This window comes from Dromiciops gliroides, chromosome 4 (genome assembly GCF_019393635.1).
Source record: "Dromiciops gliroides isolate mDroGli1 chromosome 4, mDroGli1.pri, whole genome shotgun sequence".
In the NCBI taxonomy this organism is placed as follows: Eukaryota; Metazoa; Chordata; class Mammalia; order Microbiotheria; family Microbiotheriidae; genus Dromiciops; species Dromiciops gliroides.
The window spans coordinates 416443729-416470331 of NC_057864.1; the positions used below are offsets into that span (position 1 = coordinate 416443729).

The 26603-nt window shown below is 36.3% G+C and overlaps 1 protein-coding gene across 2 annotated transcripts in view; it reads left to right on the top strand.

The window, feature by feature from the left end:
* MTF2 (metal response element binding transcription factor 2) overlaps positions 1 to 25826 on the top strand; it is a 65744-nt gene extending 39918 nt beyond the window's left edge. Inside the window, exons 7-15 of one of the 2 annotated variants that reach the window (XM_044002107.1) lie at positions 2416 to 2511; positions 3188 to 3256; positions 5960 to 6083; positions 14781 to 14848; positions 15239 to 15409; positions 21963 to 22071; positions 22209 to 22261; positions 22364 to 22468; positions 23376 to 25826. In XM_044002107.1, the coding sequence (XP_043858042.1) occupies positions 2416 to 2511; positions 3188 to 3256; positions 5960 to 6083; positions 14781 to 14848; positions 15239 to 15409; positions 21963 to 22071; positions 22209 to 22261; positions 22364 to 22468; positions 23376 to 23733 (1153 nt within the window). In that variant the 3' untranslated portion in view covers positions 23734 to 25826. The remainder of the gene's footprint in view (positions 1 to 2415; positions 2512 to 3187; positions 3257 to 5959; positions 6084 to 14780; positions 14849 to 15238; positions 15410 to 21962; positions 22072 to 22208; positions 22262 to 22363; positions 22469 to 23375) is intronic. The other variant, XM_044002108.1, reaches the window with a different exon arrangement.
* The last annotated feature ends 777 nt before the right edge of the window (positions 25827 to 26603 follow it).

Sequence of the window (26603 nt, forward strand, 5' to 3'; positions counted from 1 at the left end):
TGTTAGGTATGTAGAACCATCCTGGGTCCGGAGAGGTGCTTAGAATGGGGACCAGGGAGTGGGGGGAGCTTTTAATTTAATCATTTTAGTTGTCTCTTTTTCTCAGGTTGTGGTAGGCAACAGATTAGAAACAGATTTGTCAACTAAAGCAGTCTGGGGCCACCTGATAATGTAAGGGTCTAAGTGTATAGCTATACACTTCAAGGGCAGAGTCATACCTAAAAGTATAGTGAATTGGAATGATGGCTTTGTTGTTGTGCTTTGGAGTAGTGTGTGCTGCTGCAGGAACCAGGCGGGTAGTAGATAGTCACTTGAAGAGGTATCTAATAAGAGAGAAATGGTTTTTACAGTGTTAAAGAAAGGGAGCAGCTAGGTGGTACAGTGGATAGAGTATCAACTCTGGATTCAAGAGGACCTGAGTTTAAATCCGGCCTCAGACATACTTACTAGCTGTGTGACCCTGAGCGAGTCACTTAACCCTCATTGCCCTGCAAAAAACAAAAGAAACAAAAAAAACATAGTGTTAAAGAAAGACCTGAAGGGGGCAGCTAAGTGGTACAGTGGATAAAGCACTGGTCCTGGATTCAGGAGGACCTGAGTTCAAATCTGGCCTCAGACACTTGACACTAGCTGTGTGACTCTGGGCAAGTCACTTAACTCTCATTGCCCCACAAATAAAAAAGAAAAAGAAAAAAGAGAGGCCATATATTTATGTGAAGCACTCCATGTGAAACACCATATTCACTTGATGGCATGTGTACACACATACACACACGCAATGGAATTGCTGCTCTTTCCCATATCACCACCATTTGCTCTTTTGATGAGCTCTTTTTCCTTTTAAGGCTACCCTCTATGATGCTTGGCTATTCCGTATAGTACATGAATTTAGCAATGCAATATACTGGAGATGGTTATGATTTTAATAATAACTCTTGATGCTTTAATTTTAAAAGTGTTTTCCTTACAACAACCCTGTGAGATAGGTATATTTAGAAACTGAGCCTTAGAAGGGTTAAGGTAATTGCTTAATGTCAGTACTTGTAAATAACAATTGGAACCAGATCTCCGTATTCTGTAGTGTTCAGTCTGTTGTGCTGTGCTGATTGAAGAAATTGAAGTGATAAGGAAGTACAGTTAGTGCATATATTCAAGTTCATGAATATTTTACAGTATAATAAAAGATAGTAATTGGTTCTAGCCCAATGAAAAGGTATAGTGTAAATTTGAATAATGCAGCCATTTCAGAGGACTCTTGAGTTGCTATAACCAGGACCTAGATGTAAGTGGTGATTTGGTTTCCAGACTAGCCCATATAAATGTTTTGAACTCTCTAAACCCACACTATAACAGAGATATAGGACTAGTTTAAGCTCTGGGTCACTCAAAGGACCTAGGAACAAAAATAGTGTGCAGGAAGGAAGAGGAGAAGACAGATTACTTATACAAAATCAAGTCTAGACAAAAAGTAGATATGTTTCTTCAGTACCCTATTTTCTTTATTTTGTTCTTTTCATCCTTTCTAGTGTTCCACTCAGGAACCCAGTTCATCCATTCTACTCTAACTCTTTTTTTTTTTTTTAAATGAGGCAATTGGGGTTAAGTGACTTGCCCAGGGTCACACAGCTAGTAAGTGTTAAGAGTCTGAGGCCAAATTTGAACTCAGGTACTCCTGACTCCAGGACTGGTGCTCTGTCCACTGCTCCACCTAGCTGCCCCTTACTCCAACTCTTAAAGTATTTCATGTTTCAAAATTAATGTATTTCCACTTTACCTAGATTGAAATTCTTATTTATTTTAGTATACAGCTTGATATTGAGGGGGGAATCAAACTAATTCATGCTAATTTGTAAATGATAAGACACCCTACCACCACCATCCAACATTCAAGGAGCACTTACATTTTAAAAATAGAACTCTTCCAAATGGTAAAACTATAGATAGTATGTAAGGTGGGTACATTTGAGAGGATAGTAAAAATACCCCTGTTATAGGTCAGCTCCACCTGGGAATCCAAATAAAAGATTATTAAACTTTATATAATTGTCTTTTTTTTTTAAGCTTCTTCCCTTTCTTTACATTTAAAGCTTCTTCTAATTTTTTTACAATTCTTCCATGACTATCAAGACTTGTGTACACTGTTTGGGCAGTGGTTAAAGCTTGTATGCATTAGTATTACATATTTTCTAAGTTGGAGATTGCCAATAGTTATATAGTTAGGAAAACTCTATTACAGGAAAAAAGGGGAAAAAAGGTTCTTTTCTCAGTCTTCATTATTACAAGTCCACTACATTCTTTCATTGATGAATTTTAATGAAATCAATAAAAAATTTTCTAGTATATGAAGAATGTTGCTTTTCTTAAAAAGATTCTGATAGAAAAGTAATAATTTTCACATACCCTTTTCTTTTGAAGCTGGTATTTAAAAATGTTGCAGTGCTGCAAATGTAAGCAGTGGTTTCATGAGGCTTGTGTGCAATGCCTTCAAAAGCCAATGTTATTTGGTGACAGGTAAGTATTCAAACTTTGTTGCTTTTCCTTATTTTTAAAGCATTTTGATATGCTTAATATTTATGAAGTTTCATATTCCTACAATTAACTCATAATATTGACTTTAAGAGTTGGAATTTAACTACTCCAAAGTGTGTGTGTGTGGGAAGCATCTGTGCTATGCTTTAAAATTTGAAGCAAATTTTGCATTGATGGATATTAGCGTAGGAACTTTAAGAAGAGAATTGAAATAAATTTGAGTCATCATACTTGGGCAACTTTATATATAATGTTCAGTTAAAACTCATACACACTCTAAAAACCAGAGGGAACATCACAGATCTTTTAGCCAGACACCTCATTTTATAATCAAAAGTGAAGGCTGTGATGTAAAATAACTTCTTGCCCAAGGTCACAGTAGCAGATGTTAAGCTGAATATAAAGTCTCCTGATTCCAAGGTTAGGAGACTTTTTACTCCATCCTGTTGTGAGCTTCTCTTTTCCTACCTCCTCCTCCTGGGGTGCAAACAGTTTAATTTTCAAGATCAGTTATATACATTCATTTAATCAGAGGCATGTTCTCACCTTGTGAGCCTTGATTGTACTGAAGTTTTAGCCTGATGAACATTACTTGGAATGTTATGTGTGTTGTCTTTGGTTATTCGGTGTATATTTGATTTTCTTTTTTTTTTCTTAGATTTTATACATTCATTTGCTCTGTCTGTAGTTCTGGACCAGAATACCTCAAACGTCTGCCCTTACAATGGTAAGTACAGGTATTTTTTTAAAAAAAACCTGTTCCTCCCCAAGTACTTCCTAGGGTGACATATTTAATGTATTTAAATAAAAATTAGTCGTCCTAGAAACCTATCTTCATCAGTACCTTTTTCTTTCTTTCCTTGAGTTATAAGCTTTCACCAGGTTAGTTTTCTTTTGGCTAGGGAAATCACTGTTATTAGTGGCTATTACATAGCCACTTTTTACTACATGCTCTATTTTCCAAACATTTTCATATTTTCATATTTAAATTTTCCTTTTTTTTCTTAGGGATAACATGGTACAATATAGACACCTTTTATATTTAAAATATACCCGTGTAATTTTCATGTAGCATTCAATCTCTACTGTAATTCCTGGGGAATAGAAAGGAAGAAAAATTTCAAAAACTATCACTATTTATAGATTAGCTTACTAATCGTTTCAGTCAGTCAGCTTTTATTAAGTGTCTACTATGTACTAGGCCCTGCTAAGCTTTGGGGATATTGCAAGGGACAAAAAACAGTCCCTGCTCTTTAGGAGGTTACAATGTAACAGGGAAGACAAAAAGCAAACAAATATGTACAAACAAGTTCTATGATAAGTAGGAAATAATTTACAGAGTGAAGGTACTAAAGAGGGGTCAGGAAAGGCTTCCTATAGAAAATGGGATTTTAATTGGGACTTGAAGGCAACAGAGATGAAGAGAGGGAGCATTCTAGGTGTAGGAGGAGAAAATGCCCTCAGCCAAAGATGGAGTATTCTTGTTTATGGAATAACAAGGAGACCCTTCTTAAAGAATACCCGACTGAATGAAAGGTGTAAGAAGACTGGGAAGGAAGAAGTGTAGGTAGGTTTGAAGGACTTTAAAGACCAAATAGAGTCTTTTGTATTTGATCCTAGAGGTGGTAGGGAACCACTGAAGTTTATTTTTGTTTGTCTTTGCGGAGCAATGGGGGTTAAGTGACTTGCCCAGGGTCACACAGCAAATAAGTGTCAAATGTCTGAGGCTGGATTTGAACTCAGGTCCTCCTGAATCTAGTGCCAGTGCTTTATCCACTGTGCCACCTAGCTGCCCCCACTGAAGTTTATTAATGAGGAGGTGGGTAATGTGCGCTGGTATAGAAAAGTGACTTTGGCAGCTGAGTGGAGGATGGATAGGAATGGGGAGAGATTTAAGGCAAATAGACCCACCAGCAGACTATTACAGTAGTCCAGGCTGGAGGGCTTTCACCAGTTGTGGTCGTGTCAGAGGAGAGAAGGGGGCATATTTGAGAGATGTTGCAAAGGTGAAATCAACAGGCTTTGGCCATCCGTTAGATATAGGGCTGAGAGATAATGAGGAACTGAGGATGACGCTTAAGTTATGAGCCTGAGAGTCTGAGAAAATGGTGGTGCCCTTGACAGTAATAGGGAAATTTGGAAGGGCAGAGGGTTAAGAGAGAAAAATAATGAATTTCAGTTTTGAACATGTTGAATTTAAAATGTCTACTGGACATCCAGTCGAGATGTCAGAAAGGCAGTTAGAGACAAAAGATTGTAGGTCAGCAGAGCGGTTATGGGTAGATAAGTAGATTTCATCAGAATGGAGAGATGAAAATTAAATCTTTGGGAACTGATGAGCTCACCAAGTGAAGTAACATAGAAGCAAAAAAGAGGAATGCCCAGGACAGAGAGGCCTGTGGGATATCTATACTGTGTGTGTTACCTAAAGGAAGATCTAGGAAAGGCAACTGGTAAGGACTAGTCAGGTAAGAGGAGAACCAGGAAAGAGTGGTGTCCTGAAAATGTAGAGAGAAGAGAATATCAAGGAGGAGAGAGTGTTAACAGTGTCAGGCTACAGAGAATTCAAGAAGAATGAAGATTGAGAAAAGGAGTTAGCAACTAGGTGACTGGTAATTTAGGAGAGGGAAGTTTTGGTAAAATGATGAGTTGGAGGATTGTAGGGGGTTATGAAGAAAACAAGGAGAGGAGGCATAGCCACCCTTTTCAGGGAGAAACTAACTACATATGTAGCAAATAGATAACACTTGAAATCTGCGTATATCAAAAACTTTAAAAATTTTGATCTGTTTAGATCACTCTATAGTAATATCAATATTCCAAAATCAGTCTGGTGCCTAGTCCCCAGGAATTAAGTATTTTTTTTTTCCTTGGCTGTTGCATTTTTTATACAGGGCAAGTTTTTTTACCAAAATTCTTTTTATTGTATAAGAATTCTGTTGTATAGTAAATTATTTGAAATAAGTCAATTTTCAGGCAGAACTCCCCAGTTTTTTGGGGTTTTGGTGAGGCAGTTGGGGTTAAGTGACTTGCCTAGGGTCACACAGCTAGTAATTGTTAAGTGTCTGAGGTCAGATTTGAACTCAGGTCCTCCTGAATCCAGGGCGGGTGCTCTATCCACTGTGCCACCTCGATGCCCCCAGTCTTTTTATTCTGTAATAATTTTTTGTGTTGCTGGCCTTTGTTTTGAAGAATCACAGAATTTCAGCTTTGAAAGGGACCTTAAGGCAAAGGCCATCTCCTCCAGCTCCTCCAACTCATACCTCAAAAAGGATATCTTGTACAATATATCTGGCAAATATGACACTTGACCCGTTTGTTAATATTTCATCCTGTGGCCTTTAATTAATTGTTTGTGAAAGATGTATGTGATTTCTTGAGAATGTTCAAAAGTTTGTTTTCATAAGTTTTGACAATTTCTGAATTCCAGGGTAGACATAGCACACCTTTGCCTTTACAACCTAAGTGTTATTCACAAGAAGAAATACTTTGATTCTGAACTTGAACTTATGACATACATTAATGAAAACTGGGATAGATTGCACCCTGGAGAGGTAGGTGGCACTGGCACTTATTAGTTGTTTTCTGTCTCTCTCTCTTTCTTATTTTTAGTTAATTAAAGCAACTAAGACATAATTATAAGTATATACGCTTGCTTGAGGCCTCTGTGCCTTTAGGGCCTACAAACCTAAAGTAAAACCTATTTTTGATTCTGGGGAGAAACAACTCAAGTGAGACTATATGAGGTCAATGGTCCCATCTGTCTGCTATATCCCATTGATTATAAAAGATAGAAATAATGTTCAAAGAGACTGGAACAATTTACGAAAGAGCCTCCCTGGTTCCATTTTATACATCAAAGGCTGAAAATGGTGGTGGTAAAGGATGAAATGGAGGAAACTTCTAGTTTAGAATATTATAATAACTTAAATTTATGTAGTGGTTTTAAAGTTTGCAAAACACTTTCCTCACAATAGCCCTGTGAGTTAGGTGGTACAGTTTTTACTATCCTCGTACTACAGATGAGGGGTCCCTGATAAGTTGAAGAGACTTGCCCATGCCCACACAGCTAGTGAGTGTCTTAAGGCAGGCTTTGAACTTAGACTTCTTGGTTTTGAATTCAGCAGTTCTTTCTTCTGTGACAGGCTGCCTCTTAACTAGCATATGCCCTTGGCTTTGCCCCTCTTTTCTTCCAACATCATAGTTTTTTTATCTTAATTTGAGCCAGTATAACTATGAATGAGGTTTTACCTCACCTTGAATCCCTTGTAGGTTTGACCAGAATGAAAAGAATGTTATGTGCATGTCAGAATGAGACAAGTTATGCTAGTGACATTGGCTGAAGTGAAAATTGTTCAGGAATTCTGACACATTTGTGGAGAGCATGATTTTTAAGATCAACTCCATTTTAGCATTTTTTTTTAGAACATTGAACAGAATATTCTTTATTTATAGGTGATTTAGCTTAGTGTAAAATATCTAGAATTGTATTTGTTCATTTTAGCCCTGCATCATCTGAAATTTTAAGATATAAATTAATGTGTACTAATTTAACAGGAATGAAAACTATATTATTGGTGGCCTGTAGATAATGGGAAAATTTTAAAGGTGAATTAAAAATCATACCAAATAGAGTACTTAATGTGTTAAAGAAAAGACCCTTGCAAACATTTGAAAATGGGTCTGTCTGCTGCATATTGGAAATTTGAATTAAAAAGTAGTTTATTTGAAAAAAATGATCTTAAGTAGCTTGATAGTTAAAAAGCCAAGTGTGGACTAAACATCACTTAAATCCCTTAGTTATCCTCTGATCATTTTTAATGTGTGCAATGTTTTTATGTAGTTATAATTGGTATGTGTGTACTCTTGTGTTCCATTTGACATTTTGTATAAACTTTTTCATATACATACATGTTCCACAAACATGCCATTTTTCTTACTTTGTTTTTCATTGTTATCATTTGTATAATCGTTTTCCAGTTTTGGGGCAGTTGGGGGATGTTTCCTATTTTTAACTCTTTTAAGTAGTGTTGATATTATATAGTTTACTTTTTTATTTTTGGATTTTTCCTTGGGGTAGGGTTTCAGAATTTTATAGTGTTTGTTATATGTTGCCAGATTCTTTTCCACAAAGATTAACTCAATTACTGTATCACCAGTGAAGTGTAAGAATACAAATTTTTTTCATATTCCCACAAACCTTAGTTTTTCTCAAGGGGGACAGTGCGAGGATGGGAAGCAGTTAACAAGTATTAAAAAATGTATCTTCAAGTTTTTCTTAATTTACATTTTCAATGGCTGGTGAAGTTGTACGTTTTTGCATGAGATGATACACTTTCTGCATTTCCTTAGGTATATTGTTCACTGACAGATTGTTAATCAATTACAATAAGTAACATTATTAATAATAAAAAATAGGATATGAATTGCTTTTTCAATGTTGCTTCCTTCCACTGAAAAAAATTTGAGAGAACAATTTAATTTATTTCATAATATTTTAAATAATCATTATTAAAATGGAAAATAAGATTAAAATGCTAATGACTATGATCTCCTTTTTCATTAGAAGTTTGTATATCTAGAAAACAGTGTAATATGTTCATTTTAAAATACTTTGCTTCTTCTAGGGGCTGGTACTTTCAGCACTACTGCAGATACATCTAGATTTGACCTACATAGGATCTACCTGTTAGTACTCTTATTCTTTAAAGTGATGAAATTCTTCAGTAATTATTTGCTTTACATACTACAACCTCAGATTTAAGATTGAGTTTTGAAATTGATATTAGTTGAAATACTCTCACTATAGTATGTTTAAAATATTATGGCTTAGATTTTGTTTCTGTTAGAAAAATATGAAAATAATTAAAGTAGAATAATAGTCTATAGAAAAGAGTTCTTTTTGTGAATTTCTGAAAGTTAATTTTCTACAATAAAGTACCATCAGGCTGCTTTGTCTTTGTTTCAGCTCTGGAAAAAATATTTGCTTCACCATTGGGATAATATTTTCTGTTCTTATAGTTTGCAGATATTGTCATAAAAACATAAAAGTTTTATCAATTTCTTTTTGCTCCATAAGGCTGGAAAAATAGTGTTAACAGTTTTTAGAGCAATGACCAAAACTCTATAGACAAAGGAAAGTTTTGGTATTTTAAAGAAATGTTTAATTTAATTGAGCCACCAGACTTTGGGTAAATAATGTTCTAGATCGTTAGCCTAATTAAAGGTTAAGCAAAAAAAAAAACAAAATAAACCCCTCATTTTATTTCACCTTTTGATATTGAAGACCTTTTAAACATCTGTTACTACATTACTTATTTTATTACATTAGCCACTATGGAATATCTTTTAATGGAATCTCGTATGGAATATCTTATAATGATCAAATTACCAAATAGACTGAAAACCTTCAATTTTTTCAGTAGTAAGCTACGTGAATATTTTAATCTATGCTATAATGGTGAGTTAGCTATAAAAAAGTACAATGCTTTTCTATAATGATTATGGACATTGAATACAGGTCATAATTCTGAACATTAATTCATATTGTTATGTAGAATTGTAGATGGTATAGGAGGTAGGACTAAATACATACCAACCCCAGAGTATGTCCAGAATTCTCTTTTTAAAAATAACCCCTTCCCCCTGTGGAAATTTATTTTGATTTGGGGACCCTACCTTTAGGCTGAGATTAGAAAGCCTTAGGCCCTCAGGGTCTCTTCCCCTCCCTCTCTGCTTCAGCTGAGCCCAAAAGCCCCGTGGACTGTACAAGATGCCAGGTCAGACAGCTGGGGGGGGGGAAGCCCCCAGCTCCCTCCAACCTGAGCGGAGCTGTCTGAAAGATCCTGGATAGCCTGTGCTGAGACACGAGTTGCTTGAGCGCGCGCGCGTGCGCGCACACACACACACACACACACACACATATCCACCAGCTGCAGCCCTGGCTAGGGGATTAGCTTGGTCTGTGGGGGTGCAAAAAGCCCCGAGATTTGAGTGGAGATAAGAAAGACATATATATATATATATATATATATAGAGAGAGAGAGAGAGAGAGAGAGAGAGATATATATATATATATATATATATATATAGACCTTGGAGTTAGACAGCAAGGGTTGGGTTCGGACAAGGAGACAGGGGGCTGAGAAGAGGTCAAGAGGGTAGCTGATGAGATTAGAAAGGAGAGATGGGGGACAAGATGAACAGCAACGCAGGCGGCAGAAGACAGACTGACCAGGAGGCAGCGGAGAGCACAGAAGCAGGTCAGCATAGGGTATAAGTTGGAGAAAGTGAAGATTAAGAGGAGTTAGAAGAAAGTAGCTGAGCAGGGAAAGTGTAAAATGCCCTGAGGCAAGAGGCGGCTAAGGCCCAAAGTTCGAAGCACAGCAGGTGGGAAGGAGACCGAAGGAAAGCAGTCAGGTTGTACATTTTATTTCCCTGTATTCTTAATTTGAAATAGTATCTCATAAATAAACTCTGCTTTGATTATTTAGTTAAGAGGCTTCTTAATATTTTGCTTATCAATTTGGGAGTGGAGCAGTGTGGTAGAACTTTATAAACGGCCCATATTAAATTAAACGCAGTCAGATAGCTAGCCAAATAGTCAAAAGTCCCCAAATTAGTCATCTATAGATTAGTCCCCCCAAATCAGGCCGAGTTCAGTAAAAATATTTTCACACCCCTAACACTTGTATCTCTGATAGGTTAATTTGTTACAGTTTTACATAATTTCTCATAATTTCCCTCTCAAAAAACTGTCAGCAAACAATCAGATAATTCGTTAATATGGGACTTTTTCTCTTTTTGGCTTTAGAATATGGTTAAGAGACACATACATAAATTGATCCTTTTTACTTTTGGCCCAGATCCAGAAATAGCATAATGTAAGAGACATAGGTTCAAATTCTGATTCTTCTACTCTAGTCTTGACTCTACTTGCCTTTATGAGCTTAGGCAAGTCACTTTTTCCTTACATCCCAAATACCTAGAACCTAGATATTTACTAAAATTTAATAAAAACTGACAGGGACATAATTTCTCTCATTTAAAAAATTCCTGGTATTAGAACTTTTTTTCTTTTTTTTGGTGAGGCAGTTGGGGTTACGTGACTTGCCCAAGGTCACTAGCTAGTGTTAAGTGTCTGAGGCCGGATGTGAACTCATGTCCTCCTGAATTCAGGGCTGGTACTCTATCCACTGCGCCACCTAGCTGCCCCTAGAACTATTTAGATATGTGAGATGATGTAATTTCTAAATATGTTTGACAGTTATGGCTGGAAGACACCTGGAGGTTCAGCTAGCTCAAGTACTTCATTTTACTGATGAGAAAATATTATGAAAGAGAAGAGATGTGACTTAAGGCCACCAAGGTAGTAAATAGCAGAGACAGGATTTAATAAACTGGTTCTCTAACTCCAGATTTTGTGTTTTTTCTACCATATACCATGCTGCTTCTCTTGATGGTTCTATATATAAATTATTTTTTCATACATAAAAAGTTTTCTAAGTAGTTTTAGTTTTGTCACTAAGGAGCAAAATTAAAATGAATGCCCAGTTTATATAGTCCTGCAGCTTCTTTAATAGCTGAGGAAAATTTAAACACTCTGCTATAGAATAATAACCCTTTGTAGAAGCACACTGTATATAGCATTTATGTGTGAACTACTTTCCTCCTAGTTTATATTTTTAAGATTAGTTTGTATTTGTAAAGATAAGTGTATAGTTTTGAAAATGAGTTAAATATATATGAAATGTTTTGAGCTTCTAGACATGTTTTATGGTGGGGATGGTTGCTACAACATCCTTTGCCAACATAAATTTTTAATATTTTAGTTCATAGCTTGGTGTCAGAATGAGAGACTAATTTTATGACCTAGATACAGGCATAATCAAGGGATCTAGAGCTGGAAGGAACCGTTTAGACCCACATTCCCTCTATGTATTCTTTGCTAAAGTAGTTTGCTTTCTTAGATTACGTTAGTGCTGTACAAATTGTAATGAACACATTTTATCCAATAAATCAAGGGTGTACAAAAAATAAATAACAATCCAGTCATTAAAAAGTGAAGCCTGGGGGCAGCTAGGTGGCGCAGTGGATAAAGCATCGGCCCTGGATTCAGAAGTACCTGAGTTCAAATTCGGCCTCAGACACTTGACACTTACTAGCTGTGTGACCTTGGGCAAGTCACTAAACCCCCATTGCCCCAAAAAAACAAAACCAAAAAAAAAGAGGGGAGGGGAGAGATGAGTATCTAAAGAAATTAGGGTGGCCGCATTGGGTGATATCTTGAATGCAAATTTTTAAAAAAACATACAGAAAGCAGGAGGATGGGCAAATAACACAAGGATGTGTAAAAAAAAACAGTAAATACCAGCTACTTAGAGGAATATCAGGAAGTTAAAGGGCAAGAATAAGCTGAGACTAAAAAAAAAAATTCTAAAGATCATCAGAAAAAGTATTTAGAGCCATCTTTGGATCAAGAAAATAGGAAGGAAATAGACATATTGCTTCATGATGTAAATAAAAAGTAGAAGGCAAAACAATTCTCTTATTTCTATTTGTCTTTTCCAGCAAGAATGGTCTTCAAACTGGAAAGTATGCAATAATTTTGCAACTTAGTCTTAGAGAAGGGAATTATTTTCCAAGAATATGTGAAGTCATGATGTAAGTTAAGGAGCATTTAGTAATTTTATATCCAAGCCTAAACAAATAACTTTCTTGTGGTGGGGAGAACATTTGTAGTTATAATTTTATAGCTAATGTCGTTCATCTTTGAGAAGTCTTAGGAAATAGAAAAGGTATTAGAAGACTAGAAACAAGTAAATGTCATGATTTTCAAAAGGATGAGAGGAAAATTATGAAAACAATAGATTGATATACTTAATATCGATCCCCCAGCAACTTTTGGTACATATTTTCGAACATTTTTTGTGAATGTTAGGAATGAATAATGTAAGAGTCAACATGATTTCAGTAAGAACAAGCCACGGTAAATTAACCTTACTACCTTTTTTGTTAGTTACCAGTAGGTACATCAAGGAAATCCTGTAAACAAAGCATATCTTGATTTCAGCAGCTTTCTATCAGTGTCTCCCTTGAAAGTCATGGATAGTGGAAAGTGGGCTGGATTAAGATTAATGACTGGTATTCACTTATAGGGGAGGTTTCTAAGTCAGTAGCTGCAGGACTGTAACCTCTGACCTGGCCTATTCTATGTTCTTATCAGTACTTGAGTGGAGAGAAGAGAGAACATGTTTATCAAACTGGGAAGGGTTAGTTGATTAGAGGGGTGAGGGTATCCCAATTTAAAATGCTATGTATGAGCTGGAATGCTAAACTGAAAACAAAATGAAAACATTTAACAAGAATAAATAGAAAATTCTGCATTTAATCTTAATTTCAATTCTGCAGTATGAGGGAAATATGCCTTGGCAAATTCATGTGAAATATCTGTTGGCTTTAGTTGTCCACAAGTTTAATATGAAACAGCTGCTAAAACCCCTAAGGTAAGCTTAGACTTAGATATGTTAGTTTTCAGATATCCAGACACTTAAAGGGTTATCATGTTGAAAAGGGAATAAGTTTATTTTGCATTGCTTCAGAAGATACACTAAGAACCAGTGCATGTAAATTCCAAGAAGATATAAGAGGGAAAAAAAACACCTAATAACCAGAGCTGTAACACATCGGAAAAGTAGATGCTTTATAAAAAAAATCATTTGTTAAATAGTGGAATCAATTCCCTTCCTAGAGGGAGTTGATATCAGTATTCCTAAAGCATAAACTGACCACACTATTCTTCTACTCAAGAAATTTATTGTCTCTCTAGTATCAAATCCAGACTCTCATTTGGCATTTAAATCCCTGCATAGTCTAGCTCCAACCCATCTTTCCATAGGGATTTCATATTATTCCACTTCATACACAGTCTACATTTGAGCCAAACTGCCCTACTTTATATTTCCTATACATGATCTTCCATCCTCCATCTGTGTATTTTTGAAAAAGCTGCCCCTTGTGCCTGAAATACTTTCTCTTCTCTGCCTCTTGGAAATAACTAACTTCTTTACAGATTAACCTCTTATTAAGAGTCCTTTGGTTCTTCAAACAGTAATTTCTCCCCGACCCCAAAATTATTTTGTTGGGTTTTTTTGCATACATTGGTGTGCATTTTGCTTACACACAATTAAAAAAATAAAAGCTCCATGCAGCAAGAACTGTTTTGTTTTTGTCTTTATATCCCTAGTACTTGGCAGTTCAGTACCTTGTAGACCATTAATACATGTTTGAACTGAATCATGATTCTAACAGATCATCTTCCAAAGTATATCTAGTTAGAAGTTGGACTAGATGACCTAAGATTTCATCCAGCTTTGTGTTCCTCTTATCCTCCCTCTTAAGGAAGCAACATCTCTCCATTGGCTCTTCAGAAATCCATGACAGATCTTTACAATATTAATTCATGAACATGGGTCTCAGTACACTTCATTTTGAACAATTCTCAAAAAACTCTTGGGAACTACAACTTATGTCGGGTGAAACTGACAGTTTGATGTAGACTGAATTACATGATGTATATTAACAGCTTTACTGAATGCTAATATGTCCTTTTCTATTATTCAGAATGATACTTCTATAAGGCTTCATGATTTTAATGTTACTTCGTTAACAATTTGAATCTATCCATTGCCTTAGTAGCTAAGATTTCTGATGGGCCCCAAGGCTAAAACAATGAGAAAGAGGCAGGAAATTATCTTTTGAGAGTCCAAGTTGACCAGTATTGAATCTTTTCAAGAATAAAACATTCAAGTGGTGTTTTTTAAAGTTTATGATGGTAGGAATTTTTCTGCAGTTTTTTGGTAGGAGCCAGGTCTGGTTATGGTTTGAAATAGCCTCAAACTTAAGTGTTAGATCTGATGATACAATCAAAAATTACAGGGGCTAATACTTCTTACCCCTGTATTCAAGAGGAGATGTTGAATGATAAAATGGTTTATGTATCTACCTACCTTTCCCGTTTAGATGCTTTTCTTCTGGTATTTTAAAGGTATTTATATTAAAGCCCATAAAGGCAAGGCAATAAAATCTAGTCAGACATTTTCATGATTGGCACTAAAATAATTTTAATGAATTATTTTCCTCTGACCATAGAACTGTTTTAAAAACCATAGATCTAATTAATATCCAAAGCACCTGTATATTCTTAGTTGCTGAAATTGTAGTATGTTAAATTGTTTCTTGATACTTCACAGCTGGCAGACACACCAAAATCTGAAAGATATGAGCATGTTCTGGAGGCATTAAATGATTACAAGACCATGTAAGTTGATTTATTTTATGTATCCCCACGTGGGAGACACTTAGTAAGTATGAGGATTGAGGGCATTGTTTAAGAGCTGCGGGATTTAGAAGCATTATTTAAAGTAGAGGTACATTCCATTTTAAACTTTGTCAGCCCTATTCTTTCCAGGTAGCTTAAGCCGTAGGGCAAAAATGATGGCCTTTAATGGCATAAAAGTAGTAGCAACAGATAAAGTTATTTGATATTAACTATTAGGTGGTGATGGATACTATATGTTCTTACAAAAAATGTCAATTTCATCATTTTCTCAGGATGGTGACATTTCTTGAAAACAATTTTCAAAATATCACTTGAAATGGTTTTTATAACTACATAATTTTTTTTAAATCTCCTTTTTAATTAATATAGGTTTATGTCAGGAAAAGAAATAAAGAAGAAGAAACATTTATTTGGATTGAGAATTCGTGTTCCTCCTGTGCCACCAAATGTGGCTTTTAAAGCAGAGAAAGAGCCTGAAGGAACATCTCATGAATTTAAAATTAAAGGCAGAAAAGCATCTAAACCTATATCTGATCCAAGGTAAAATTTTTTTCTTTGGCCTAAACTTTTTCCTTTATTCCTACATAAGCTTATTTCCATATTTAATTGGTAAATTAAAAATAAAGTCTTGGCATGTTTTGAACATTAACATTTATATTATCAGTATAATCTTGTTGGTTTATTGATATAATTCAGCCATTTTTTTTTTACTTATAAAGTAATTTCTGAAGCCTCAGTTATTTGGTTTGAGTTAATGTTACTTGGGAAGTTTTTTCTCTCCCTGCTGTCTATAAAGACAGCACTTTGTCTCTTCAGTTATTTTAACCTTGATGCAATCCTGTTCCCACTTGTTCTTTTCCCCTCACCTTCACCCCTATCACCCCTCCAATTTACCTTTTTCTTTAGTTTGGGACTTTTGTTTAATTAGTTCCTTTTTGTTTAGTGATCTAAATTTTTCCTTTTTCCCCCCCTCCCCAAGTTCCTCTTTTTCCCTTCAACTTAGCTTGTTAGTTTTTCATTTCATTTTCTGCACCTTCTTCTAAAAAGGATTTTTTCTCTTGTTCTCTTCATTATTTTTCTTCTTTTTCTGTTTAGTCTAATTTTTTTATTTGATTCTTAGCTCTTATTTGTTTTCTTTAGTCTCTGTATTCTTCATGGAATTAAAACTTCTAAGGTACCTATTTTGAGCTGCTTCTTCTAAATGATTTCTATGTTAATGCCTTGTAGAGATTGTCTTCTTACCCCCCTTTTTTGTTTGTACCCCACTCTTAGACACAATAGGATGAAATGTTGCACCTTGGTAGGAATTTTTCGATGTTTCTGATTGATTCTATTCATTACTACGCCCTACCCTCTCCCATGATAATGTTTTTCCCCTTTTGCTAAGAAATGTCTCTCAGTTGACACCCTATCTCCCACTTCTTGGTGTTGGTTGCCGCTAGGAGCTCTGATTTATCCTCTTGAGGTAGATGAGTAGTCTCCCTAAGCACCACATGCCTAGAGTTTGTACGGTCCTGACTTCCATTTTTAAATATCTCCTTTCTCAAATGATAGCGTATTGTTGTTTTTCTCCCCAGTGATAGCTTGTTTGTTTTTCCCCCAGTGGGAACCCCCCCCCCCAATCAGAGTTCCCCTTTGGCCCCTCTCCCCAGTTTCAGTCCACCCTTTTGGCTTCTCATCCTTCACCTATAGGCCCTCTTCTTCCCAAAAGGCTGCAGGAGTTATTTTCCCATTTACTGTTGAACTGTGGAGGGTGCATCATGTATTCCCCTCTATTTTTTCCTTCCTCTCCCTCTTATGCACCCTCCCATTCTGTAAACTAGTCTTAAAAAACATTAATTCAGGGGGGCAGCTAGGTGGCACAGTGGATAAAGCACCGGCCCTGGAGCCAGGAGGACCTGAGTTCAAATCCAGCCTCAGACACTTGACACTTACTAGCTGTGTGACCCTGGGCAAGTCACTTAACCCCCATTGCCCCACCAAAAAAAAACAAACAAAAAAAACCCCATTAATTCATCTTTATGTGGAGTGTTATAAAGTTTAGTTCATGTTTTTAGTCCCGTTTCTCCACCAATACTTCTAAGATTTCTGTTTTCACCCATGTCTCCTTGTGTAATTTTAGAATAGTCTGTTATTTTGTTCTTGTTAACCTCAATAAGGATCTTTATCTTTTTAGTTTTTCCCGCCTTTTTTTCCCTGAGCTATAATTAATTTTGTTATCTGTGCCTTTCTTGCTTACTGTATTTGTTTAACTTTTGTGTATTTATGTTGGAAGTAATGGCAAAACAATTTGTTCAGGTTTTGTTTGTAGGAATACTTCAAAAGCTTTTTTTAATTGGATGCCCATCTTTTTTCATTAATAGTTAGGCTTAGGTTTGTAGTGTATATCACCTTAGGTTTGCATCTCCTTTCCTATTTGGAACACATTCCATTCATTCCCTCACTGAGTTTCTGGTGGACGTTATATACATTTCAGTTATGATTACAGTGTTATCTTCTCAATCAGTCTTATACCTTATTTGATTCTCCCTTTGTCCCTAACATAGGAAAAACAAAAACCCTTTTTCATTGTCCTTTGAGATCCTTATTAGCCTCAGGTTATCATGAACTTCATTATTCTTAACATTACTATGCCATGCCTTTGTATTCATTCTCTGTTAACTTTCCTTTCTTCCATCTTCTCTCTCTCTCTCTCTCTCTCTCTCTCTCTCTCTCTCTCTCTCTCTATATATATATATATATATATATATATATATATATATATATATATGTCTCGATTGATTGATTGATTGATTGATGAGGCAATTGAGGTTAAGTGACTTGCCCAGGGTCACACAGCTAGTAAGTGTTAAGTGTCTGAGGCCGGATTTGAACTCAAGTCCTCCTGACTCTATCCACTGTGCTACCTAGCTGCCCCCATATATGTCTTTTTAAAATTAGACTGTTTTTGAGTTCTCCATGCATATGTACCAATGTCTCTTCAGATGATTCTTCCTCATCAGAATTATTTCTGTTTATGTCTGTAATGATTGGAATGAGGCCACCTACTGGAGACTTACTATAGGAAAGCTCCACCATGAGGAAAATGCTTCAGAGGGCAAGGCCATGTGGCTTTTCCTTGGCATCAGGAAGTGACGTTTGCTCATGGGTGCTGTCTATCAAGGCTACCAGCCAATCAACTTGAGGAGCCTCCTGTTTTCTGGGAGGGGACAGGAAGGAGGAAAGAGAGCCTGCGTGGAGAGCTCTCTCTCTTTTTGGGTTCCTGACTTGATGGTGGTGGTGGCGGCAGAGGACATCACAGGAAATTTGAGGAAAGATAGGAATGCCAGGCTGTTGGAATTCTGTTCTCAATCTTTTTCTTTCTATTTTTCAATAAACCCTTAAAAACCTAAACTGTTTTATCAGTGATTTTAGTCAGTTTCCCCCAAAACTGGGGGAACAGATTAGAATCCACATTTAGAATCTTAAATTACACATGTCTTAAGAATTTAATTCTTGAGAGGTTCCAATCTTTGCTGGGCCGATTTCCTCTCTAGAATTTTAGTTCAAATTAGCCTATATATCCTTCCTCTTAGACTCTCTGAAATCCTTTTTCCCCCCAAATCTGTGGTGTATGTCATACTATACCTGACTTTCCCCTAGGGAAAGTGGCCCCTTTCTCCCAGGGTTGGAATCATATCCATCAAGTTTTTCCTTGTTGGAGCCTATGATCCAGAATGGAATTTCACCTTCTCTACATTTTGAAGGGTGAAGCTATTATTAAAGCAAGTCAAGGAATTATTAGCTGCTTTGATTTCAGCAGAGTGAAAAATAGTCTCTGTGCCAGGTTTATTATCTGTTGCCTGACCTCATTTATCAACCAGTCAACAAGCATTTATTAAGTATCTACTATATGTTGTGCATTGAGCTTAGTGCTGAGGATACAAAGAAAGCAGTGAACAATTTTTACCTTTGAGAAGCTTACAGTCTTGCCTAGGGAGAAAAAAATGGGCATATATAAGTAGATCTGAGATAAATAAATACAAGGTAATTTGGGGGATAACACACTAGAATCTGGGAGAATAAGGAAAAAGGCTTCATGTGGAATGTCATGTTTGCAATTCTTCATGGTAGAGTTGAGGAGAAAGTAAATTCAAGGCATTAAGGATACAGCCATTTCTTTTTTTCTTTCTTTCTTCTTTTTTTTTTTCTTTTTTGGTGTGTGTGAGGCAATTGGGGTTAAGTGACTTGCCCAGGGTCACACAGCTCGTATGTGTTAAGTGTCTGAGGCCGGATTTGAACTCAGGTCCTCCCGACTCCAGGGCTGGTGCTCTATCCCCTGCTCCACCTAGCTGCCCCAACGATACAGCCATTTCAAAAATACAAAGGCAGTATCATGTATGAAAAGCAATAACAACAAGAAATATTTATTAAATGATGTGCCAGGCACATGCACTAAGCTCAGAGAATACAATTATAAGCAGAAAGCTAGTCCATTCTCTCAAAAAGTTTATTCGAATGGGGGGAATGATAACATTTACAAGGAAGTTGAAGGGGGAGAGGGAAAGGGATGGTACGGTAGAGAAAGTCCAGAAAGTCGGGAGTGCAGCCTAAAGAGAAATGGAACCAGCCAATCAGAGGGAGAAGCCACAAGGAGACAGATAATCCAATGTAAGAAGTCCATGGGGTTGAGTGAAACTTTCAGGGTGAAGGGGGCAAGGGATGTCAGAGAAAGTCAATAATCAGTAAAGGAAGAATGAAGATAAGTAGGCTGAGCTGTAATAAAGGAATAGTATGTAATAAGACTGGGAAGGAAATGTGTCCAGATGATCTGGAGGTTATTCTGATGAAAAAAATCTTTTCAGTTATACCTCTGTTCATCTTCACCCATGTTTTTCTCTTCTGGTTCTTAGATTTACTCAAATGACTATATATTCTTATTTAGGTATAAATGAATTTTATTATAACACGAACAAATTTAGGGGCATAAACCATATATAAATATAGTTAACCTTAGGCTAGAGAATTTAGTCTTAACCAGTACAGAGGACAGTACAACTTTAAAGATGCAGTGATCATAGTCCCAATCACAGTCCATTCTCTTGTAGTCTGTAGGCTTCAGTCTAATTTTTACTTTTGAGGTTACAGTTGTTTGTTTATCCTACTTTTTCTAATCCTAGGTTTTCTTTAACCCTGCCCCAAATTTTGTTGCTGGAGGAATTGAGATCCTTCCGTATTTTTTCTTAACTTCTTGTATTACAGGACCTGATTCCAATTCTTGTGTCTTAGATAATTCTGTATATCATAATTTCATGCTCATTTTGCAAGGAGAGGAATGTTCTATATCAGCTCATCACATTCCCTCACTGTTACAAGGTAGTCCTTTTACAATCTCCTAATAAATTCACTGAGGGCAGCTAGGTAGCACAGTGGATAGAGTGTACTGGGTCTGGAGTCAGGAAGACTTCTCTTCCTGAGTTTAAATCTGGCCCCCGACCCTTAATAGCTATGTGACCTTGGGCAAGTCACTTAACCCTGTTTGCCTTAGTTTCTTCATTTGTAAAATGAGCTAGAGAAGGAAATGGCAAACCACTTTAGCATCTTTGCCAAGAAAACCCAAAATGGGGTCATGAAGATTGGACAAAACTAAAAAATGACTGAATAATAACAGCAGCAATCAGTTCACTATCCTACTCCCCACAGTGACTTTTCTCAACCTCTTCACCCCTCCTCAAACTTTCCATGACTCTCCCTCTCCCACCCTATCAATTAAAATTAACCTTCCTTCATATTTCACTGAAAAAACAGAGGCCATACGACAAGAGCTCCCTCTTTTCCCTTCCCTCTACATGTGCAAGTGATCCTATTCCATTCCATCTCCTCCAGCAGATTGCCCCCTCTGGCATCTGACTTGCACTAATCTTCAGTCTCTCCCTGTCTACTGGATGCTTCTCTATTGTCTATAAACATGAATACTCCAACCTCGAAAAACCCTCTCGATCTAGCTAGCTAGCTATATCTCTACTCCTTGTGGTGGCCAAACCTCTTTAAAAAGCCGACTCTAGGTGACTGCTCTCTGCAGTCTGGATTTTTACCTCACTGTTGAGCTGAAACTGCTCTCAAATGTAATCAGTGATCTCTTAATAGCCAAACCTAATGGCTTTTTCTGAGTTCTCATCCTTCTTGACATTTCTGCAGCTTTTGACAGTTATCCCCTTCTCCTTGAGAGTTTCTTTTCTCTAGGTTTTCCCAGCACTGTTCTCTCCTGGTTTTCTTCCTACCCACTTGACTGTTCCTTCTCAGTTTCTTTTGCTGCATCTTCATCTAGGTCATGCCTAGTAACTGGGAGTGTTCCCCCCCATAACCTCTACCCTAAGTCCTCTTCTTTCTATATAGTATTTCCTAGGTGATATCTTCAGCTTCTGTGCTTTAAGTCTTCATTTCCGTGCAGATGATACATTTATCCAGCTATAACCTCTTTGCTGATGTTGGAGTTGTGCAATCTTCAACTGTGTGTTGGACATCTTGAACTGGATGTCTCATAGAAATCTTTTTTTTTTTTTTTTTTTTTTGGTGAGGCAATTGGGGTTAAAAAGTGTTAAGTGTCTGAGGCCAGATTTGAACTCAGGTACTCCTGACTCCAGGGCCGGTGCTCTATCCACTATGCCATCTAGCTGCCCTTCATAGAAATCTTAAACTCAACAGATCCAAATATCCCCAGCCCTCCCTTTTCACTAACTTTCTTATTACTATCAAGGATACCACCAAGAATCTTCCCAGACACCTAAACTTTCAACTTAGGTGTTCAGCCTCTCTCTCTCTCTCTCTCTCTCTCTCTCTCTCTCTCTCTCTCTCTCTCTCTCTCTCTCTGTCCTATACCCAATCTGTTGCCAGTTTTTATTGATTCTGCCTTTGCAACATCTCCTATATGCCTCCCGCCTCCTTCTTTTCTCTGACACTGTTCCAATCCTGTTGTAGATTCTTATCATCTCATACCTATACTATTCCAATAGCTTTCTGGTTAGCTGCAAGTACTTTTTAAGAAAGAAATAAAAGATCATCTCACTTAATAAAATTCCATTTGATAATGTATGCTATATCTTTTTATTTGCAGGGATATAAGTAATGGTATAGAAAAGAAAGGAAAGAAAAAATCAGTAGGTCGTCCACCTGGCCCATATACAAGAAAGATGATTCAAAAGACTTCTGAACCGTCTCCTTTGGTAAGTATATGAGTGGTTATATCTTCTCAGTTTGATGTTAAGCAGAGAAAAAGTAGGGAAGGGTTACATCCCTAATGGGTAAGGGTTCTGAAACTTATTTGAGAGTTCATGCTTCGATAATCTTCTTATATTTGAAGGAAAAGGAATCAGTTCCAGAGAATCCTACCTTGGATTTACCTTCTTCTATAGGGTAAATAGAATGTTATTTTTCCCCCTTGAAATTTATTTTTGAATGTTTTGTTTAATTTTTATGTAAAATACTTATTATTAATACCCTCATTTATTTGTTTAGGAAACCTGATGGAACTGCACATTCATCCAATACCTCAGATGTGGACTTCACGGGTGCTGCCAGTACAAAAGAAACTACCTCATCTACCATTTCCAGGCATTATGGGTAACAGCTAACTCTGATCTATTCTTTTGTTTAAAGTAGTACTTTTCTGTACTAATTTGTTCCTGGACTTCCTTTTAAAGATAATAGCAGAACATTTCAGCAGTTTGCAAAGCAGCACAATGTGTCTTTGCTGAGAGATTTGCCATGTTTAGTGTTAACCTGTCAGGTGATTTCTACTTTTCAAAACTTATTTGCAGTTTAAATTAAATATATTAGCTTCTTCAGGGCCAATTCAATTTTATAGATTTTTTTAATGACTCTGACATGAAATATGCCTTGCTTTAAGAAAATCCTATTGCACAAAAATAAACCAGATACTTATTAAGTACCTACTGTTTTCCAACCACTGTGTTAGGCATTGGGAGAGATAAAATGTTTAGATAAGATATGGCCCCTGGCCGCCTACTGAAGCTTAGAATCTCTTATAAAAATCCAACCTGAAATAAATAAATTAGGCAAATTACTTTTTGCTTTGTGTAAGAGTTCAATTGGAGATACCAATTCTGAGCCCCTTATTAGCCCCCAGTTGCTGATTTGATGTGGAGTTTTAGTGAAGAAAAAGTTGATGAGGATAAACCTCTCAATGGGCAAAAAAAAAAAACCCCAAATAACTGCACTGATAGCTTAATAACAAATAGAAGGCTAGAAAGTGGAAACCTGGAAGAAGTCACTTCTCAGTAAAAAGTGATAGGATATGAACCCTTTGAGCAGAGAATTCTCAGTCTGGTAGAAGTTGGTAGCTGATGGCTAACATTCATTTCAGCTCTGAGACATTGATGAATGTATTTCATAGTCACGATAGGCTTGTAGCACTTAGATTTTGAAGACACCTTAGAAAGCACTACTGTATGAGCAGAGAACCTTAAATTCTTAGCCAGATACATTGTCACCTTCTTATATCCTCTAGCTTATCTGACTCCAGAAAGAGAACTCGAACAGGAAGATCGTGGCCTGCTACAATACCACACCTGCGGAGGAGAAGGGGGCGCCTTCCTCGGAAAGCCCTCCAGACACAGAATTCTGAAATTGTGAAAGATGATGAAGGCAAAGAAGATTATCAGTTTGATGAACTTAACACAGAGATTCTTAATAATTTAGCAGATCAGGAATTACAGCTTAATCATCTAAAAAACTCTATTACCAGTTATTTTGGTGCTGCAGGTAGAATAGCATGTGGTGAAAAATATAGAGTATTGGCTCGCCGGGTGACGCTTGATGGAAAGGTGCAGTATCTGGTGGAATGGGAAGGAGCAACTGCATCCTGACTGTAGGACTAATGGAACATTATGTTCACTGCACTCGCATCTTCTGTAGGTACAGTTCAGAGCCCTGAAGGAGCTGGCTTTTACTCTCTTTCTGAAAACACACATAACACATGCAACTACACACACACACGTACACACACACACACACACACACACACACACACAAACATCACAAGGAAATATTAGCCTTAACGTGTACCTGTTAACAAAATGGATATTGTCATAAAAACTATCTTTTAAAATCAAAACAGAGACTTAATTTTTTAATCTTAAGATTTGTAGATTGTTTCTAGGATAGGATATTAAAATGATTCAAACTCATGCATGGTGTTAGATAATTTTTCTAGGTATTCCATTGAGTCGGTTCTTGTGATTAGTGGTTTTCAGCGCAAACAGATCATGTAGATAGCACAAGTCTTTGGAGAAACGTCTGTTTTGTTACCAAAATGTTTGCAGAAATGAATTTCTATTTCAATACCTTTTAGATTTCGTAAAGTGCAGTGTATATAATACCTACTGAAAGACTGTAAGATATTGAAATTTTTCTTTCAAGCAAAGTGTAAAAAATATATTGAGCCTGTAAATTGCTCCATGACTAGACTTCATTGTCGTCTTAATATATTCTTTGCATGTGCATATATATATATACATAACTATATGTATATATATGTGTGTGATTATGTGACCTATGCAATACAAATTATGGGAATGGGCAGCTTTGGAGTATATATATCCCATAATTCTTTTTTCAGGAATAGTTGCAGTATTTACACAGCAGCATTTCTTCTCAGGCTTTATCAGGTGCTGTTGCTTGCTATGTATGAAGAGAGATATGTCAAACCAGTTCAGTGTGTTTTGATGGAAGGGTGTGAACAACAGTGTTCATGGGCTTCACGTAATGCTTTTCAGTTCTGGTCCTTGTAACTCAGCTGTTCAGAACCTAAAACAAAAGTCAGATATGAACATTATCTCCTACTAGAAGTAACGTGTTCAAGTTTTTGTGGCACATTATGATTGTAAATGTCTCCCAGTTTTAACAAGTCTGTAGGGATCCCACAAAAGATTCCTACAGTGTCTGTAGTAATGTTAGTCATGTTTGATAAATGTAGTAAACAAAGTATTTTATTGCACAGGGTTCACAAACAGTATGTTGCCTGTTTAGGCTACCACTGTTTTTATTACAACATTACCTCTTGTTTTTATAAAATGTACCAAGTTTTAAATTGATAACTTTATTTTACATGTAAAAAGACAATTTCTTTTATCACCAGTGTTAGATGTATTTTCCTTGTCTTTTTCCTCTTTTTTTTTTTTTTTTAGCCAAAGAGTAAACAGAAGAATATTCATATTTTGGTGGCTATTCATTTTACTCTTAAAAATGACTGGTGTTGTTTAGCTTAAAAATTGGGAATTTGCCACCAAAATGAAAAAAAAAAAATGTAAGATGTTGTAGAAGATTGGTTAAAAATGTGGGTTGGTGCTTATTTATTCCAATAATTGATTATTTGACTGTTTATAAAGAAAGTTGCTTTATTTCCTTAAACATCTTCAAAAGATGACTTCTTCCTATCACATTGTAGCCAAAAGAAGCAGAGAACATGGTTGTCCTTGCACTTGGTTCTTGGTCAGCCAGGTATAAAGGAGCTTTACAAAAGTGCAAACTAAAAACTCACTTCTGTTTGCCGCTGCCAGAACCTTATTTCCTCCTAGCTATTCATTTAAAGTTGCCTTTCCTGCAGCTGCAATATTTCGATAACACAGTTTGTGTTGATTTTTGAATGTTTAAATCTAGGGGTAATGGAAAAGTGTAAATCCCGTGTAACATGATTCACTCCATTTGTATTCACATTATTTCATTCTCCCAAAGTCCTTTAATTCTAACTGAACACCAGCAGTATTTGTAGTAGAGCTTTCTATAAGATGCTTGGAAGACAATTTGTCCAGCTAAACTGTCTTTAGATTTAATATTGTGAATGTCTGTCTGATTTTATCTTGGTGGTTCACATGGCTCTGATGTTCAGTTTGTATTTTTGGAATTGCTTTACTTAGGATTAAAACAGACCAACATTAAATGTGTGTATTTTTAAAAGAGATAATGAGTTTTGCTTTTGTATTTGTTTGAAAATACACACTGGTGCAGTAATTTGGCTGCTCTTAGCCATGGAGGTAAGGATTTTCCAACTCCACTGCTAATGTATCTAGTTCTAATTAATGGTGGAAAACTTTTACTGTCCTCATACTCCCCCTTGCCCTCCAACGTAAATAACTATTTCAAGTCCATCTTAAATTACCTGCTTGACAAGTAATATATATATATATATATATATATGCTATATATTATTTGAAAAATATGTATTTCCTCTATCAAAAAAAGTAACCCAATTAAATTTTCAGCCTATTTTTCAACTTTTGCTTATATAGGGACATCTACAAGTCAGGAGGAATCAGGGTGTATATGTTAGGATGCTTATGTTAGGATGCTCCAGAGTTAGGTTTTAAAATTTGCTACATATTGAAATGGAAGGTATAATACTAATTTTAAAAATTCATTTTGTCCAGAGTTAAATTGTCATGTAAGGAAGTTTATTTTTAACCATGGTTTTGTTTACTCTGCTATTGAGAAATTCCTAATCTCAGATAAATGTGACCAGAATACAAACATCAATATAATGCCAGTAAATACTCATGTCTTTTGTAAGATGTAATGCAGTTGTCAAGGTCTTCTATATTCTGGTATCAAACTTTGCCAAGAAGTGAAATCAAACTAGAAGTGTGAGAGACCATTTTTGTATTTTGTGTATGTTTTTGTACAGTATATGTTTGATAATGTAGAATGTACAACAACTCTTTCTTGCTGAGGCTTTTACTGT